The sequence below is a fragment of the Onychomys torridus genome, chromosome 12 (genome assembly GCF_903995425.1).
Source record: "Onychomys torridus chromosome 12, mOncTor1.1, whole genome shotgun sequence".
Lineage (NCBI taxonomy): Eukaryota > Metazoa > Chordata > Mammalia > Rodentia > Cricetidae > Onychomys > Onychomys torridus.
In genome coordinates, this window is record NC_050454.1 from 68,015,235 (window position 1) to 68,035,014 (window position 19,780).

The 19,780-nt window shown below is 48.8% G+C and overlaps 2 protein-coding genes across 9 annotated transcripts in view; both read right to left on the bottom strand.

Moving 5' to 3' along the window:
- Window positions 1-5,610: 5,610 nt before the first annotated feature.
- Window positions 5,611-15,722, bottom strand: Cfap298 (cilia and flagella associated protein 298). The gene is made up of 7 exons (XM_036204155.1): window positions 15,322-15,722; window positions 11,938-12,105; window positions 10,389-10,456; window positions 7,069-7,227; window positions 6,795-6,926; window positions 6,097-6,192; window positions 5,611-5,856 (listed from the first exon to the last, which is right to left on the bottom strand). The coding sequence occupies exons 1-7, from the start codon at window positions 15,458-15,460 to the stop codon at window positions 5,746-5,748; spliced, it is 873 nt and encodes a 290-aa protein (XP_036060048.1). The 5' UTR covers window positions 15,461-15,722; the 3' UTR covers window positions 5,611-5,745.
- A 1,169-nt stretch (window positions 15,723-16,891) lies between these two features.
- Synj1 (synaptojanin 1) overlaps window positions 16,892-19,780 on the bottom strand; it is a 78,926-nt gene continuing 76,037 nt past the window's right edge. For all 8 annotated transcript variants that reach the window (XM_036203973.1, XM_036203969.1, XM_036203972.1 and 5 more), the window contains one exon: window positions 16,892-19,761. The gene's annotated coding sequence lies outside the window, so the exon portion shown is untranslated. The remainder of the gene's footprint in view (window positions 19,762-19,780) is intronic.

Here is a 19,780-nt window from a genome sequence, read left to right on the forward strand (position 1 = left end):
CTGAAAGGTGGGCCTCTGAGAGTGTCTCTGGGGACATTTCTTGACTTTGTTCATTGAGGTAGGAAGACCCACCCACTGAGGGTGGCACCATTCCCTAGGCAGGAGATCCTGGGCTGTGTAAACCGGTGAGTGATGGCTCTTTTTCTGTTGTGGACATGTGACCAGCTGCTTTAAGATCCTGCTACCTTCCTTGCTCCCATGCCCCCAGGATGGACAGAACTTGGAACTAAACTACAATGAGGCCTGTCTCCATTAATTTGCTTTTGTCAGAGTATTTTATCACATCAACAGAAAGAAACTAAGATACTGCCTCTTTCTTGGTGTCGACGGTCAGACTGCTCTTGGAGTAATGACGTCACATCAGAACTGCCAGATGAGAAACTGACCCTGGAATGAGACAACATGGTGCTGTGGAGATGGCCCATTTCTCGAGAGCCGAACTCTTCTGAAGGACCCCTCTTTAGTCTTTCAGTGGTTGAGCACAACATGCCAGAGATGTAGCAACTTTGTTTCCTAGAGTCCTACACCACTCTATCCATGCCCATCTGGCTTCTCTCTGCTTCCCTGCTGGACACCTCGGGGATGGGCATGCGTGGTGAGAGGAAGATGGGCGGCCTGCTATTCCAGGTAGGTTGGACCAAGGTGGCCCCGGTGCTGTGGTTCCAGGCTCCTCCTCTCTTATGGCTCCACCATATGTGACTTTGTTTTTCACTCAAGTCAGCTCCAAGCCCAAGATGACCGCTGGAGTTCCTGCCGGTACACATGTATTCCAGGTTTTAGGAATCAGAACAGAGGAAGAAATCATTTCAAATGTCTTGAAAATCTAAATGTGTGTGTGTGTGTGTGTGTGTGTGTGTGTGTGTGTGTGTGTTGCACATGTGCAGATGCCTATGGAGGTCAGAGGTGTCAGACGTCCCTGAAATTGAGTCCCAGATGATTGTGAGCTTCTAGACATACATGTTGGGAGCCATTAATTCTCCCCGAGCCCTCCACCACACAGATGGGTCCCAGAATCTAGTCTCGCCATCTCTGGAAGGGTCCCTGCTCGGGCTCTAGATGGGGTCACAGGGACAGGACTCCAGACAGATACCTAAGCATGTGGCACTTAATTACAACCTGGATGGTGCATTCCTGCAGCCAAGGGACAAGGTGATCTTGTGACAGAACCCTGGTAGATAAGACACTAGCCATCTTAGTTAGGGTTTCTATTGCTATGAAGAGATATTATGACCACAGTAACTCTAATAAAGGAAAACATTTAGTTGAGGTGGGTTGCTTACAAGTTTTAGAGGTTCAGTCCATTATTGTCATGACAGGGAGCATGGCAGCAGGCAGGCAGATGTGGTGCTGAAGAAATAGCTGAGTCCTACATCATGTAGGCAACGGGAAGTCAACTGACACACTGGGTGGTGCCCTGAGCATAAGAAACCTCAAAGCCAGACCCTACAGTGACAGACTTCCTCTAACAAGGCCATGCCCACTCCAACAAAGCCACACCTCCTAACAGTGCCACTCCCTATGAGATTATGGGGACCAATTACATTCAAACTACCACATTCCACTTCCTGGCCCCTATTAGCTCGTACAGTATCATAGTGCAAAATTCATTTAGTCCAATTCCAAAAGTCTCTATATACAGTCTCAACAATGTTTTAAAGTCCAAAGTTCAAAGTCTCTTCTGAGATCATGCAATCTCTTAACTGTAATCACTGGTAAAAATCAAAATCAAGAAGCAGATCTCATACTTCCAACATATAATGGCACGGGATACACATTACTTCCAAAATGCAGGGAAGGGAGCATAGTGAGGAAATATTGGACCAGAGCATGACTGAAAACCAGCTGGGCAAACTCCAACTCTGCATCTTCAATTCCTTTCAGCTTTGTTGACTGCAAGACATTTCTTTCTCTTGGGCTGGTTCCACTCCGTTAGCAGCTCTCCTTGGCAGACATGGCATGACTCTGGCATCTCCAACGTCTTGGGTTCTCCTAGGCCATCCAGGTTTCAACTCCACAGCTTCATGCAATGGCTCTGGGCCTCTATTCAGGGACACCCACCCCTGACACATGCCTGGCCTCCGTGGCTCTATTCCACAACTCCTTTCTTCTATCCTTAACTCTAAAGCCAGAACCATGTGGCTGAAGCTGACAAGTTCTGCTGCTTACTGGGGTTGGAACATGGGCCCCTTGTTTAATTACATCTTCACTAGTTTTCTGTCCTTCACTGCTTGGCTGTCCTGAAACTTGCTCTGTAGACCAGGCTGGCCCCAAACTCAGAGATCTGATTTGCCTGTCTCTGCTTTCCCAGTGCTGGGATTGAAGGCGTGCCCCACCACACTTGGCTCTAAGCTTTTCTTTAGCCCCTTTCACAAGGTGGAAGCTTAGCTGGCATGGGATCTTGCCCTGAGGTCACCACTCCCTGTATTCCATTCCTTAGGCTAATCTTCTTGAACCCAGGACTTAGCTCTGTTCCACTTCCTGGTGCTCTCTTTCTCCTCAAAACTTACATTTTGTGACTTACCCTGCTCAGCTTGCTCCTTTTCATTATAAATCTTCATTAGAGTTTCCACTAATCACAGGACAGTGTCTTTACTAGGCTGTTCAGAGATTTCCTCTGCCAACAGAATTAATCCAAAACTCTTCACTTTAGTCTCAGGCAGACTCTTTGGACAAGAGCAAAAGGCAGCCACTTTCTTCACCAAAATATCACAAGAATGATCTCTAGGCAGCATACTAAAATTCTTCTCCTCTGAAACCTCTTGAGTGAGCCCCCCATAGTTCAAATAACTCTTAGCACCACTGTCTTCCATGCTTGTACTAGTTTGGCCCATTAAGCAGTGATTAAAGCATTCTATTGCTTTCCAAACCCAAAGTACCAAAGTCCAAATTCCTCCAAACAAAAAACAGGTCAGGCCTATCACAGCAATACTCCAGTCCCTGGTACCAACTTCTGTCTTGGTCAGGGTTTCTATTCCTGTGAAGAGACACTGTGACCATGGCAAATCTTATAAAGAAAACATTTAATTGAGGTGGCTCACTTACAGTTTCAGAAGTTCAGTCCATTATCATCATAACGGGGAGTATGGCAGCAGGCAGGCAGATGGGGTACTGGAGAAATAGCTGAAAGTCCTACATCTTGCAGGCAACAGAAAGTCAACTGACACATTAGGTGGCACCCTGAGCCTTGGAAACCCCAAACCTTGCCCCACAGTGACACACTTCCTTCAACAAGGCCATACCTACTCTAACAAAGCTACTTCTCCTAATAGTGCCACTCCCTAGGAGATTATGGGGGCCAAATACATTCACATCACCACACTAACAGTTGCATGGTTTAAAGAATTCTAAGTGCTGTCAAATTTAAGTGGTGTCAAATACTAACATCCTAGTATTTGGTTACAGAGAAATAATTAAGTTGTTTCAAAGGGCAATACCACAGCCAGCTGGTGCATGTAGGAGCTACTTTGTTTCCTTTTCTTATGACCCAAAGATGCATTGGATCAAAAAGAAAAGAAACAAGACTTCATGCTAGGCTGACAGTCTGCACTGGCCAGGTGAGGTCTGCTGGGGGTCTCTCAGAGTAGTACCCGGCTCTGTCTTCACCTGCTATGTGACCTGAGTGTGTCACAAGGTAGGTGAATGTAGTGTAGTGACGGCCAGTGGGCCCCTCTGTGGATGGCTGTGGAGGGGCCACACACCTCTGGGTACTCCAGTGAGCATCTGGCTCCCAGCGGTGTGAAGCAGACAGGATTGTGGACTGTAGCAAGTACCCCACAGAGGAGGGTGGTGGGTTGCCAGGAAGCCTGCATCAGCTGATTATTCCCTCAGAATGAGAAGTGGGGCTCAGGAGGGTGAGTTCTGCTGGTTATGTGAAATGAGTGTCACCGTCAGGGCCATGGACAGCGCCCACACAGGTGACATTGACACCTGTTCCTAGCAACACTGACTAGTTCCTAAAAAGTTCTGCTGTGATCACACGCCTTGACTCACTCTCCCACGTAATTCTGAGCACGAATTGTCTACACACAAACTACACATGGGCAAAGACAGCAGGCTCTCAAGTACAACCAGAGGCTCTAACAGTGAATGTTATCCAAGGCCAGAACATTTCCAGGAGAAACTTCAAATTATAATTAAAGTAAGGGAAATAGAAACACCTTTGGTTTTTTACAAAATTTGACCAATCAAAATAGCAGAACCACAAAGCATGGCCAGCTACATCTGGCTTTGAAAGTAGCCTATCAGGGGCCAGCTTGTTAGATACCAGCTTGGTAGCCAAGGCCTCTGGGAGAACTTCAGTGTTTGAGGCTCAGCCCCATGGCTCCTACTAGAAGCCCAAGTCTCCCAAGTGGGGTCAGGGACATCAGGTAAATGATGCTATGTGAGCCAGCGTGTTCTGATGGGGCACCCAGGCCAGAGAAGGAGGAGTTTGTTCTCATCACAGATGTGGGAGGCTGGCTCCAGGGAAAGGTTGGCTTTGCATGGGTGTAACCTGTCCCCAGGCCACCTCCACTTGGGTCATGTGACCTCTGCTGGCTCCCACAACTCCTCTCAGGGCTGTGGTGGAGAGCTTGGGTACTCAGGTGGGAGGGGCAGTGTAGGGAACAGCCACGCGTTTCCCCTCCCTTACAGGGAGCACAAAGAATTTCCTCTTAACTGGGCCAGCATCCTGAAGGCCAAGGTCAAGGGTAAGTGTGTCTCTAGGACGCGTCTAGCTACAGGGAGAAGTCTGGGGTATACTTCATTTACAGATAGGTCCAGGTTTGGGGAAGGGGATGAACAGTGAGTTTAACTGGGGAGCAGTGAGTTCTGCAGGCGGTCACTGAACCAGCAGAGGTGCCCAAACCGGCATCCTCGGTCCCAAGGGCGTCAACGGCAGCACAGGCAGAGCCTGGAGCTGGTCTGGCCATGCCAGGGACAGCCACTCTGTTCCCGACCTGTTTTAGTGAAGGAGACTTGAAAGGTTAACTACAGAATCAAGATGCCAGGTTAGCCTAGCTGGCACCAACCTGCATCACAGCTGGCCTCTCCTGGCAATAACCCCGGGGAGTGGGGTGGGCACCAACCTGGAGCTAGGCTTAACCTTGGGGGCTGGCACAGTCAGATTTGTAAGTGGGTTCACCCTTGAGCAGCGCTTCTCAACCTTCCTAATGCTGCAATCCTGTAACAGTTTCTCGGGTTGTGCTGACCCCCATAAAGTTATTTCGTTGCTACTTCATAACGGTAATTTTGCTACTGTTATGAATTGCAATGTAAATATCTGATATGCAGGATATCTGGTATGTGACCCCCAAGTGGTGACCCACAGGTTGAAAGCTGCTGCCCAAGTGCCTTAAAGCAGACGCATCCCCACTGATCTCAAAGAGGAGCCTGCAGCTGGCGCCCTCTAGTGGCCACCACGGTCAAGGTCCAGTCAGCTACGGAGTCCATCTCGCAGAGAAAGCAGAGCAAACTAGGGGCCTCTCAACACAGGACAGGGATACAGACAGGAGAACTAAGGATATGGCCGCAAGTACATCTATGAACCTTTGGGATGCCACCAGAGACAATCCTTCGGTGTGACACAATTTTCCTAAACTGAGAATAATTGGCACATTTTCTTTTGAGTATGTATTTATTAAGTTCTATATATGACTTATTTCAAAAATTCAAACGAAAAGAAATTGGAAAATAGAAACGTCCATGTCTCTTACAGCACTATAGTTATTTTCCCAGGGCAGGGGGCTGGTGGTGCTGATGGCCTCATTATCTGGGTCTCCACTTTATGTCTTTTACGCCATGGAAATGTCTTTTCAACGCAGTGTTATCAGCCCACGGAGAGTTTAGACAGGAGTCATCGTCATTTTCTTCCAGTTTCTGGAAACAAACACGCTTTCCTCAGGACGGCGTTTCAGGAGAGTGGCTCATGGAGACCGAGGGAAGGGTCCCTGTCCCCCCCACACCAGCAGGGCCTCCAGGGCTTAAAGCCGGCCACAGGCTTGGAGAGCCCGGAAAGCCCGTCCTTAACACCACGTGGTCCTCACAGGACCTGACCACAGCTGAGGCGTGGGATGCAGGCTGCAGCCCCAGCCCTGCCCCCCCCCTCCCCCCCCCTACCTTGAGCTCCTCCTGTCTTCTATGGTAGAACAGCATCAGTTGCTTCTGCTCCTCACTGCTAATAATCGGCTCCCGGGCTGGTGCCCCCTGCCCCCTCTGAAAAGGCAAAATCAGAGTAAACTGGGGACCGGGACGTTCTTGCAGGGGGCATCAGAACAGTTACTTTGTAACTATCTCTGCCAGCAGCGAAGACGGCAGGCTGATAAGCCACAGCGGGGCCATGGGCACCAGCACTGCTGGGGCTCCGGACTTGCAGTGGACGGCCACCTCTAACAGGGCCATTCCCGAGGACTGCGCTGTGAGCCAGGGAGGGAGGGAGGATGCTCAGAGTCACACTTCGAGGCACAAGTCTACAGGCCTTGTTCCCAAAATCACACAGGGATGGTTCATGAGTGCCTAAGATGACACACGCAGGTGGACGGCTCCCCACACCTCCCGCCCTTTCCAGAACGGGACGTCAGCAGCTTGGAAAGACCTAGAAGAGAGCTTGGCTGAATTCTTCATTAACTAGCAACATTTTTTCATGTAGACCTGCTTTTTAGGTTGAAATAACACAAAAAGGAAATTTCTACTTTGAACTGGGGCCCACAGGGCTAAAGGCATGCAGGCGGTTAAGAATGGTTTAGATTTCCTGCAAAACTTTATCCTAACCAAGGTGAATACACCATACTGACTCTCAAGCAGAGGCGCTCGCTCACCTGCTGGATCTTGACGATGATTTTGGTTTTCTCGTTTTTCCCCACGTAGTCGGAAAGCTTCTTTGTCCGTCTCAGCTCCTTGGCAGCCCACCAGAGCTGCGCCTCCGACTCCTGGATGACTTCCAGAGCTGCCTGTGGGCAACGGCACAGGCACAGGGGCAGGCTTGAAGAGGAAAGCCACCCGCACCTCACCCAGCACCTGGAGCCTGGCTGGAGGCCTTTCAGGCAGAGGGCAGGTTCTAGCACCCTGCTCTCCCCACAGCTCCATGCACACCTGAGTTCCTGACAGATCTTCTTTATCCTCAAATTCCATCCGGATGGGATCGTACGGTGGCAGCCCCATGGGATAGACGATCATCACTGCACCTCGAAGCTGGTCCAGGGCATCTTTCACCATCTCCATGGTAACAAAGACTCCAGCTTCCACTTGTTTCTGGAAGTGGACCAGGCAAAAGTCAATAAATACTCGGCAGGTTCCCATGTAAGACCCTCAGAGGCCCTGCCAACTCAGCCACAGAAGGAACCAGAGAGCTGCCGCTGTGCAGGTGACTGCCGCCCACTTCGGGGCTGAGCTGAGGACACCATGGTCCAGGCCAGAAGCAGACAGTGAGTGACATCAGAGAGGTCTGCAGTGCTCAGGTCAGACCCACACCCAGCCGCATCGTTGGGAGGAGGAGGGGGATGAAGAGGCGGAGATGGAGGAGGGGGTGAAGAGGTGGAGATGGGGCAGGCTGCCTCAGGCACAGCCCTGGGCAGGTGGGAGTGGAAGGGGACCTTTCCTACAGGCCAAACTGACAGGATCACCTGACCTTAGAGCAAAACAGACTAAGATAGTTCTAGAAAAGGGCTGGCCATGCCAGAGAGACAAACGCACAATTAAAGGCTGAAGCAGGCAGCCTCACTTCTACCGCAGCCCCCAGGGAGGGTGGAGCAGCTACATACTGAGTCCAGCCAGGTGACGGCTAACGCCTGTCTAACAAGACCCTCCTCAAAACCCTAAGGCTTCGAGGCCGAGTGAAACTGCCTGGTGTTGAACCCAGGGACTTCCATGGGTTCCCCAAGGATGGCCCTGCAGCCCTGCTCCCTCTTTCACACTGGTTCACACCTTCTCCATTATCGGGCTGATCACAGTTCATCGTGAGCTGCAATCAGGACTCATGTGCTCAATGAGTTCCGAGTTGTTCCGATAAATCTGAGGAGGGCACAAGAAGCCTCACTTTGGAGGCCAAGTGGGACAGAAGCGTGGACAGCCTGGGACCCCACTTGAAGCTGGCTCTGAAGTCTTCTTGGTGGCCTTCGATGCTAGTTGGGGATCTGAAAGGGTTGTGGCTCCTAACTCATGGGGTCCGTGCTAACTGGGTGCTGGGGTTAGAATTGCACTGAGCATGGGATTGCCTGCTGGTACTGCACTGTAAACGGCCACTGAGGAGGGTTCAAGCAACATGGGAGGCGGGTGTGGGGGTGAGAGGAGGCGGGTGTGGGGGTGAGAGGAAGCGGGTGTGGGGGTGAGAGGCGGCGGGTGTGGGGGTGAGAGGAAGGTGTGGGGGTGAGAGGAGGCGGGTGTGGGGGTGAGAGGCGGCGGGTGTGGGGGTGAGAGGAGGCGGGTGTGGGGGTGAGAGGAGGCGGGTGTGGGGGTGAGAGGAGGGTGTGGGGGTGAGAGGCGGCAGCTCTGGAGCAGAAGGTCAGGGCCAGAAGCAGGCATCCAGGTGACAGGGGGGAGGGCGGAGAGCGACCCAGGATGACATGGGTCTTTGCAACCACGTGACTGAGAGCGTGACTGAGACGCTGGTTCTGTGACTAGGAACCTACAGGGACGCTTACCCTGAGGTACAGAGTGCAGAGAGAAGGGTGAGGGTAGCGGGGTAAAATTTAGTTCCAGAAGCCCGAGTTTCCAAACTGGGGTAGAGGATGGTGGTCTGAGGGGTGCCTGCAAAGGGTGTCAGTGCCGTGTGGGGAAGGAGAGTGCTGAAGAGGAGGACCCCCGCTAAGACAGCTCTGAGGCCAGGGCTCATCTCTCCACGAGGCTCTTCTGTCAGAAGTATCTCGAAAACGCTGACAGACTAAGGCCCTGGTGAGACATCAGGGACCTGGCACACAACAGCAGCTTTCTGGGGCTCCTCGGACCGGGCAGGGGCACAGAGGTGCATGCCCATAATCCCAGCACCCAGGAAGCGGAAGCAGGAGGACTGCCGTGGGTTCAAGGTCTGTTTGGGCTACAGAGTTGAGTATTAGGCTGGCCAAGGCTACATAGGAAAAGTCTCAGAAATGTAATGAATTAAAAAAACAAAAGCTGCCGGGCGGTGGTGGCACACGCCTTTAATACCAGCACTCGGGAGACAGAGGCAGGCGGATCTCTGTGAGTTCGAGGCCAGCCTGGGCTACCAAGTGAGATCCAGGAAAGGCGCAAAGCTACACAGAAAAACCCTGTCTCGAAAAACCAAAAAAAAAAAAAAAAAAAAAATCAAAAATCAAAAAAACACAAAAGCTTAGCTAAGAGCTTGGGGATGTTCAGAAGAACACTTTGTGGGGTGAATACGGAGGAGTGGGAGGGCAGGCAGTGATGCCAAGTCATGCAACGTGGGTGGCAGCCACTGCTGCCCGTGTGAATAAACATGACAAGTGAAATACCCAAGATTTTTTACATTTATTTAGTGTGTGTGTGTGTGTGTGTGTGTGTGTGTGTTACACACATGTGGGGGTAGGGATTAAGAGGACAACTGTGGGGGTCAGTTCTCTCTTACTACCCACGTGGGTCCTGAAATCAAACTCTGGTCTCTCGAACTCAGGTCGCCAGCAAGCACCTTTATCCACTGAGCTAGCTCTCTTCATCCAGGGGTGCATATCTGCCCTTCACTGGTGTTGTTTTTCTTCTGTGAAATAGGTTTTGTATAAAGGCTGAAGACGATTACACTAAACACTGCTTTATAGGAAACGTCTCTACCAATCCTGCACCTGCCGGCTACATTAAAACTTCCCCTGCTTAGCTTTACAGGAAATGTCTCTACCAATCCTGCATCTACCGGCTACATTAACACTCCCCTGCTTAGCTTTACAGGAAATGTCTCTACCAATCCTGCACCTACCAGCTACATTAAAACTTCCCCTGCTTAGCTTTACAGGAAATGTCTCTACCAATCCTGCACCTACCAGCTACATTAAAACTTCCCCTGCTTAGCTTTACAGGAAATGTCTCTACCAATCCTGCACCTACCAGCTACATTAAAACTTCCCCTGCTTAACTTCTGAGTTCTTCAGAAAACAAGAAACAGCCAGTATGCCAGTACACAGGGAGCCTACATCCATGCAAGACAATAAAAACCTCTGTTTGCTCAGTAGGAACTGGCAGGCCTTTGGGAAACTGTCATCATCATGAAAAGGGAAGCCAGGGCCCTCCTCAAATATGCTTATTTACTTTGCCACTGGAAGGCAGAGAAAGAAAAAAAAAAAAAAAAAAAAAAAACAGAAGCAAAAGAGCAACAGAAAGGTGGGGAGCAGAGAGCAGGGGGATGAGATGTGCAAGTATCTAACTGTAACCCATCCTCAGGAGTGTCCGCTTCAAAGACAGAAGAGCGTGCGTCCATCCCAGAAGCTGACCTTAGACACCGTTGCTTTGGCTTCTTCTACCGTCTTCTTTAAAACCTGCTTCATTTTCTCATTTGGAGCTATTAAAACAAAAGGACAGGAGACAGATGTCAAACACACATCTTTGTAAAAATCCCAAATGTTCTCAAACTCTCCCATCCGGGCCAGGAGAAGCGAGCATGCGGGTCCGGATTAGGCAAGAGGGACAAATGGAGATGTGGGAAGCTAGGTAGCGATCCCAAGCAAGGGGAAAGGTCTGCAGTGGCTTTTCGGCATTTGCTTAAGGCTACAAAAACCAGGCCAGAAGTCACTGTGAGGGCAGCGCCAGCAAACGAAGCAAAAGAACTTCAGGCCTCTCAGGCTACAAAGCTGTGACTCAACCCTTTCTCAGTGGCTCAAAAGCAGACCCGGGCAGCCAGTGAGTGGGAGGGCGGAAGGCAATAAAACTTAATGTATGTATGCATGCACATGTTTGTTTTGAGTCAGGGTGTCTCTATGTACCCAGGCTGGCCTGGAGGCCCCAATCTTCTTGCTAAGATTACATATGTGTGCCCGCTTGACCCACACAACGTTATTTTACCTGAGAACTGTCCAAATGTGGCACGCAACACCAAATCATAACTCCCAAGCTTAAAGCTAAGCACAGTCCCCAAATTTAGGGAGAATGGTACAGTACTCATCCATTTCTGACTTACAGAAATGGCAGATTTCCATGGTTTGTCTACTCCATGAAGGAGGCAGTTCAGTAGGAGCAACCAGACCTCTAGAGGAGAGGTCCTCCACTTGACTCAGCCTGGGTTTTAGCACAGGAGTTTCACAATGCAGTGTTTTCTAAGTCTGCAAAGAAATGATGAAATTACATTAAAATATTTTTATATGATGTGAGTGTGGGCATGTTTGTGTGTGCCAGGGTACATATGAGGTGTGGTGGTATTGTGTTCCTCGAAATATTGTGCACGCTAATAAACTTATCTGGGGTCAGGGAACAGAACCACCACAATATTAAACATAGAGGTTAGGCAGTGGTAGCACACACCTTTAGTCCTAGCATTCCAGAGGCAGAGATCTACCTAGATCTCTGTGTGTTCAAGGATACAGCCAAGCATGGTGACTCATGCCTTTAATCCCAGGGAGTGATGGCAGAAAGCAGAAAGGTATTTAAGGCATGAGGACCAGAAACTGGAAGCTTTTAGCTGGTTAAGCTTTTAGGCTTTTGAGCAACAGTTCAGCTGAGATCCATTTGGATGAGGACTCAAAGTTTCCAGTCTGAGGAAACAGGATCAGCTGAGGAATTGGCAAGGTGAGGAAGCTGTGGCTTGTTCTGCTTCTCTGATCTTCCAGCATTCACCCCAATACCTGGCTCTGAGTTTGCTTTTATTAATAAGAACTTTTAAGATTCCTGCTACAATGAGGACTGCATGAAGTTGGTTCTCTCCTTCCATCGTGGAATCTGGAGATCAGGGTTATATGCAAACACTAGCAGAGCCCATCCCACTGGCCCAAACCTCTCAACTTAAAGAACGGTCTTCATGCGCAAAGACAGAAGAGAAAAGCCAACTACCTTGTCCGTTCCTCCGTCCAATGTCGTCCTTCTGGAACACAGAACCCCCACTGGGCACACACTTCTCGCCCCACTCATCCTTTAACTTCAGCTCCTGAATCTGCTCGTCAGTCAGTCCTTGCATATTGGGGGGAAGAAACACACCGTGCGCTGCTAGCTCTTCCACCTCTGGAAAACAGGGGAGGGCAGACACCCCTGAATTGTGATCATTCATACCTAGTCTCCGAAAGGAGTGCATGCTCCCGAGTCTCAGGTCTGCTCTCTAGCTCACTATTTGAACATATACCACGAGCCATGTGTCAGAGCTCTCTTCATCCCAGACAAAGTCACCCATTCACCCCCAGTCAGTGGGGGCACAGCGAGCTTCAGATGCCCCGGAGTCTATGCTCCGAGGCTCTGTGCTCAGGAGTTACAAGATTAATGGTCATTTAAGAACCATGTCTAGCCACACAGCCTATCCACACAGCCTAGCCACATGGCCCATCCACACGGCCTATCCACATGGCCCATCCACACAGCCTATCCACATGGCCCATCCACATAGCCTATCCACATGGCCCATCCACATAGCCTATCCACATAGCTTTACCATTCATTTTCCAAGGAGAATCTCAGATGACTCCATTTAATGAAACCTTGTGAGAGAGACAACGGTTGCTTAGACTTCCTCACCTTCCTAATTTACAATGCTATGATCTGGGGCTTGCGGAGAGCACCTGGCTGTCATTTTATGAGAACCTTACATGGCGGCTCACTCGGTAAAATGCTCACTGTGTACGCACGAGGCGCCAACCTGGATCCCAGAATCCATGTAAACAAGCACTTAAAACCTTTGTACTGGGGGTGGGACTGTAGGTAGAGACCTGGGCACCCTGGGGGTTGCTGCACAGCAGCCAGCTTTGCTACAGGCCAATGAGAGATCCTGTCTCAAAAAAAATAAAAAAATAAAAAAATAAAGTCACACAGCATCCAAGTTACACATGGACACACACACACACACACCCTCTCATAAAACTTTACACAAACACTTCATAAACAATTTAGATAAATCACTGGGAAGGACTTAAGGCAATTGTCCTGGTTGGTTTTTGTTAACTTGGCACAAACCTACACACATCTAGGAAGAGGGAAGCGCAACTGAGGAAATGTCTCTATCAGCTTGCCTAGAGGGAAGGTCAGGACAATGTTGGACTGATGTGGGAGGGTCCAGGACACTTCGGGTGCCACCCATGGGCAGATGGTCCCAAGTGGCATAAAAATAAAAGTCTGAGTGAAGCAGTCTTCCTCGATGGTCTCTGCTTCAGTTCCTGCCTCCAGGTTCCTGTCTTGAGCTCCTGCTCTGACTGCCCTTCATGGACTAAACCGTTAAAAAAGAAATAAACCCATTCCTCCCCAAGCTCTTTTTTCCATCACGACAGACTTAGCCAGGTTGTTTTGGGGACAACTGTGTTAGTGTTTGGAACAGCCATTGAGTGCTCAGAGCTTAATGGGCTGCTGTGGGAGCAGCAATATGGGGGATGGAGGCCTGGCTTGTGAAGGTTCAGAGGGAACAAAGACTCTCCCTGGGGCAATCCCATGATATTCTGTATTAAGAATCTGTGGTTCTGATCAGCGGAGCTGAGAAATGAACTGTGATTTACAAGAGACCAGAACCACTTTGCTGGAGTGAAACCTTTGCTGGAGCTGAGAGATGATCAGCTGTGGATAAGAAGATACCAATATCATCGAGGCAAAAAAATGCTCTTCTGGGAAACGCTTCCTCAGGGTCAGCAGACAGAAGCTGTGGTCCAAAGGGTGCCAAAGCTGCATCTCATGCTTGCAGCCAAGCTTGGCAGTGCATAAGCACCTCCCACCATGGCACTAGTTTCTGAGGACAGGAAGGGGTCATGGAAAGGCTATTGGTGAAGGTGCAGCTTCAGGTGCAGGGAACCCCAGGATTGAAGGGATCATGGCAAGAGGCTGAGGCTTGGCATCATGTGGCAGGGTCAGAGAACCTGAAGGGAGGTCAGGCGGCAGATGGTGCCATTGGTGAAGGTGAAGCCTGTGGCTATCCCAGCATTTTGGAAATGCCAGTACCATGGAAGGACAACCAAGGACAGCTGCAGCTGGGGTGGAGCAGCCTCTGCTTTGACTTGAATGTCACTGCGTTCTAGTTTTTCTCCCTTGGAATAAGAAAGTAGTGACTTGTTCTTTGATTTTACAGGAACCCAGGTATGAGACAGACATTGTAGAAAGCTTTGAACTTTGAAAAATACTGAACATTTAAAGTGCCCAAGACAGCAACTATCCCTCCAAAGTGAGCAATAGTAAACATCGCCTCATGTTTACTATTCAAATCATGGTTTTATATTTTTCCTATCTCATACATGTTCAAACCTACACCAGCATACATATAAACCTATACCACCACACCACACCACACACACACACACACACACACACACACACACACACACACACTTTAAACCTTGTTATATTGCCCGCCTTCCTTTCTCCTTTCTTCCTTCCCTTCCTGTAAGGAAGACACTAAGAACTGTGTGTTTCCGTAATATAGGGGAGACATTATGTGACCTGCAACAATACAATACGACAGGATAAATGGTGTAAGTGGATGGAACGTTTACAGCCCTTTTCCATTTCCATACTATACACTTGGGAGAGGGGCTGGTGTGACTCACTCCCATCTTCCTAAGACAGAGCACTGGTGCCTGCCCAGTGTTGACTGGTGATGGCAACTGTAGAGTACATCTGTGGATTCTAAATTCACCCACACAACTCTTACATTCTGCACTACACTTTTAACTTACAATGCTAAAGAAGACCCGGAATTTTCTCTCCCTAAATGCTCTGCTTTTAAAATGTCATCTAATATTGGGTCTGTTATGAAAGCAGTTAAGTTTAATTAGGGAAAAATATAACAGGTCTTTAAAGCGTTCTCTATGATGCAAATATAACGTGTTTCCTAGGAGACAGACAACAACACCGAGGCTCTCCCAGTGTCTCCCACTTTTGATGGGCGGTCTCAAAGCCAGGTCTCGAGCTCTGAAAGTCTCAAACAGGGTTTGAGGTTCACTTGTATAAACCCCCTCCCCGTGGCTACCACTCCACCCTTTCACGGTCCCGCTGGATCTTTCGGCTCCTCTCACTGCCGTTCGGCCAGAGAGTTCGCACTTCCTGGATGGCCAAATCCTAGCTCGGCTGCACTTGGCTTCCCCGCTGCCCACTTCTGAGTCGGGGGTACCAGACCTGCCTGGATTTCTCCAGTTGTTGGGTCTTTCATCCCGGGTCAGCCCTGATGCCCCTTCCCCACCCTCCAGGTTACTGCAAATCTTCCCAAACCCACAACCCCGAGCCCTCCTCACTGCATCCCCCGTCCTCCGGTACCTGTGCAGAGCCGCTGCACCTTCAGCCGCCCGTTGTAGACGCGGGTCACCTGAGCCGTGAGCTCCTCCAGCTCGGTGCTCCCGGGCGCCTGCAGCAAGAACTGGCTCTCGTCGCCTCTCTTCACGTGCAGCACCACCATGGCTGCGCCGAAGGCCCCGCCGAGGCGTCGGGGCGGCAGGCAAGGAACACGAGGCTCGCAGGCCCGAGAGGTCGGCCTGACCAGCACAGCAGGGAGACTAACTGCTGCTCGGTGGCGGAACCGCGGAACCCCGGAACTAGGACTCACGCGTCCGCCGGGTGAGGAAAAGGACGGCGCACGCTCGCGGAAGTGGCTGTTACCAGAGCAACAGTCAAACACTGAGCTTGCCTGTCCTCCAGTGCCCGCCCCGAACTAGCGGAGGGAAAGCTGCGACGGGATCCCGTACGCCGCTACCGGAAGCAGCTGTTGTCCGGGCAACCGAAACCCAAACCAAGCTGCTACAGAGTGTGCGCACTGTCCAGGGGTTCGGGAGGTGAGGTGGCGGAGCATGGCGGCTCCCCGTTGAGAATGAGATGGTGGCCACCACAGGAGCACAGTTGCTCCCAAGCCCAGACTCGTTCCCGCACAGGCATTGATCGTCTCCGGAAATGCCTTCTGCTTCTGCTTCAGATCTGGGGAAGTCACAGTGGCGAGCTCTGCTGCTGTGCGTCCCCACAATCTCACAAAGGGCAAGCAGGCGCAGCGCTCTTCTTCGGGGCACTCAGACACAGTAGAGGATCCCTCGATGCTTTCTTTTAAGTGTGACAAAGAGGAAACAAAAACAAACGGACAGAAGAAATTCAAATAGAAGAATAGAGAAAATTAACCAGGGTAACTGTGCTATGTAGCGTTGAAATGATCCCAAACTCTTAGTTCGGCTAAATGGTGGGTTTTCTTTGTGTGTCGGTGTGGTGTGGTGTGGTGTGGTGGTGGTGTGTGTGTGTGTGTGTGTGTGTGTGTGTGTGTGTGTGTGTGTGGTGGCGCTTTATATTATTTACTTGTCAGTGGAAAAGAGAAGCTGCCTCCGTCACTGATTATACTGCAGTGATGTGGTGACTTTGGAATGAACAGGTCCAGAGGCTAAGTACCGGTCTCTGCTAGCCTTAGCCCCTGGAACAGCCATTTATTGCCCTCCTCTGGGTCAGAACTAACATCCCTAAAACCTTCAAAATCCATAAACTAAGCTTCCATTGACCAAAAGTTAAGAATGTCATCAAATATCATCTGATGCCTACAGAAAAAATTTCCCCATTATTCTGTAGCTGCTTTTCTGATGTATCCATCAACGTATTCCATGGAATTTGGGTAACCTGAATCTGCCATGGTCATTCAAATTTGACTCCAGAATAAACTACCTCTTATTCATGCATGTATTATGTACACAAACAAAAGAAAAAGAAAGAGGAAGGAAGGAAGGAAGAGAGAAAGAAAGAAAAAGAAAGTGCTAACTTATTTTCTCCAAATGTCATGAAATTTGTATATGTGAAATACAAAAAAAAAAAAAAAAAATCGCTGAGAAGAAAATCTTCCCTTTTGAGTAAAGAAGCCAGCTAGTGGTAAAGACAGATATATTTATTTCATATGACAGCACATTTCACAGGATATGTACAGAATGTATACCACTGACTTTAATACTGTACTTCTATAAAGTATATAGTGATAAATATTGTATGCCACATAAGCAATAAAACTCTTACATACATATAAACAGCAATCTACTGTAGAGAACAGACAGTCACAGAGATTCTTAGTGTCTATTTTCTGCTCTGTTCTGACCAGAGCTGGTAAATATTCACACACAATGTCTAGTTTTTGTTTTTGTAGCAAACTAACTTCCTTTGTGCGTTTTCAGCAGTGTGCCAGACCTGACAAGGCTGAGCCGCTGCTCTACAGAACTGTACAGTGGTTTATACCCAGGGACACACTGCTTCCATTCCCTACCGATGGATTAGCTTGCTAATGGGGAGTGGATACCATACACACTAGTCACAGAGCTGTTACAGCCACAATCTCAACAGGTTAATTCACATTTGGAAGCACACTGCTATAGGAACACTGCAGTTTAAAAGCCACTACTGTTGAAATGATCAGAACTCCCAACAAGCACAATATGAAACTCACGGGAGTTATTGCTTACAGCAACTTCTGGCTGCAGCGGAGGATTACTTCTATAAATACAGTATTTTGATAACACTGAGCATTTGCGAAGGTGCTCTGTCCTAACAGATCACTCTACGTGAGAAGTGCAACGAAGTCTGCTGTGCTTTTACATGGAGGTGATGGCAGCCATAAACTGTTTCTAGTTATCACAATACACATCTTTAAAGGTTCATGTGGACATAGGAACTTAGGTGTATGTAACTTTTTTTTTAATATAAAAAAAGAACATTAAGTCTTAATGGCTAAGGATGATTTTAACTTTAACTGACAACTACCAAACAACACCTTAGGGAGTTTTCCAACTGGCTTACTTAATGATACCAAAATACTATTTTTTTTTTTTTTTTTTTGTAAAAATTCTGTGTACTTCTTCACAAAATAAAAGCAAGATCAGTTGCATACCGGCAGTGCAGGAGACAGAATCCACAGAAATTTGAGGTATAGCCTCTAAAACCTTAAAGCAGCATCATAGATGTGTTATGGCCTCTAACATGGGAGAGAACACACATGGGATATGTTCCCAATTCAGAGCATTCAACAGCAGCTTTCCCTGCAGAAAGCAAAGCTCCAGGGCAAAGCGGCCAATAGAAAGGTGGGGAAGGGAAGGGCCACACCCAGGAGAGAGCATGCTAGCTCTACTATTCTGCACTAAACTCGTGGTGTATGCCTGCTGTTCTGAGTGTCTGTACTGCCATCTGTAACCCCCCAGAGAAAGGCATACTAGAGGCACAGGGGAGGAAGGTAATGAGAATGAATCTGGAGGGCTGGGAATACAACAATAGGAAATGGCAGTTCTGTAAAGCAGTTGTTCTACTCTGGGATTTACAATTAGTGAAAGTATGTAAAGCACATCCGGGCGGCAGCCATCTTTTTGATAATGAGATACCGAAAAAGACATTGTCAGAATTGCTAGGTAAAATTTGACCTGAATTGTATCTCAAGACTTACGTTTTATAAATATGTAAATCTGTGTGCATACAAACATATGCATATGCTGTAGACACACATAGACCTTTTTGCTAAAGGCATGCCTTCAGAACTGTTGCACTGTAACTCTGGAAGTTCTTTGGTAAATATCCATAAATACCAAATGTCACCAGCACAGTGGGCTGGCAGTAATGTCAGCTACAGTTGTGTTGGCTTTATGTGACTTTTATGTGAATTTCTCAGTAAGGACTATTTTTTTAAAGTAGTTTTAAGCACTTTTTAAAATGGTTTCTGCTCTCTCTCCTGTTCATCCAAAGAGAAAGATCAGAACTCCAGCTAATAAGAGGATGTCTTTGTTATTTCCAATATACATAAACTCCAGCTTTGTCCACATCCTCTAGTGCTATTTGATACAGCTATCAGTGCACGTAATGATTATTTATTGCACATAATGAATAACTAATGCCCCATTCTCTCGACTCTACCCCAACAAAACAGAAACAAACAGCCAAAGCAAACCAGCAGAAACTCCCTTGCCATCCTAACTATCTTTCTGTGAAGTCCAGTGTGGGAGATGCCTTAGATGCCTGGGTTGTGCAAGGCCCTGCAGGAGATGAGCTCGTGCCAGGTGGGAGCAGAGGGCCCGGAGGAGGAGGTGGTCTTCTGGCTGGCAGCACACAGAAAGAAACACTTGCACCTTTATTCAGGTCGTCATCAAATGAAGCTGGGGCGTCCCACAGCGCGTCTGAACAAACTGACTTTGACTTTCCTGTTGTGGGAAAGTCGTCGTCTTCAAAGGTTACCCATCCCTTGGGATTGCTTGTTTTCACTGTACTCTGGCTCTGCAGATCAAAATTGTCCTCAAAGCCATCAGCTGAACTTGACGGCTTGCTCGTGTCATGACTGAGAGGCATGAGGGAAGGGAAAGGACTATTAGGAACAGGCTCTTCTTTGGACAGCCAAGAAGCCGCCTCTGATTCTTGGGACTGAGCTCTAAATGGGTTTCCAGGGGTAGCAGTCCTGTCTGTAAAAGGGTTCCAGCTAGGCAGACTGGGGAACGGGTCTGCAGAACTCCCCATGCTTCCCTGTGACTTGCTCCGAGCAGGAGCTGGAGGCATGGCTGGCATGCAACTTACAGAACTCAGAGAGTTAACACTACTTTGTGATGCAGAAGGCAACTGGATCGACATCTTTGGGTTTGGGGTTAGGACAGGTGACATCTGAGCAGACAGCTGAGCCTTTGATACAGCAAGCAGACTAAGGGAGAGAGCTTCAAATGGGTCACTCTTCAATGCTGGTTCTTGTCTGACACCAGAAACTCCATTTGTTTTTACCTAGGAAAGAATGGACAGT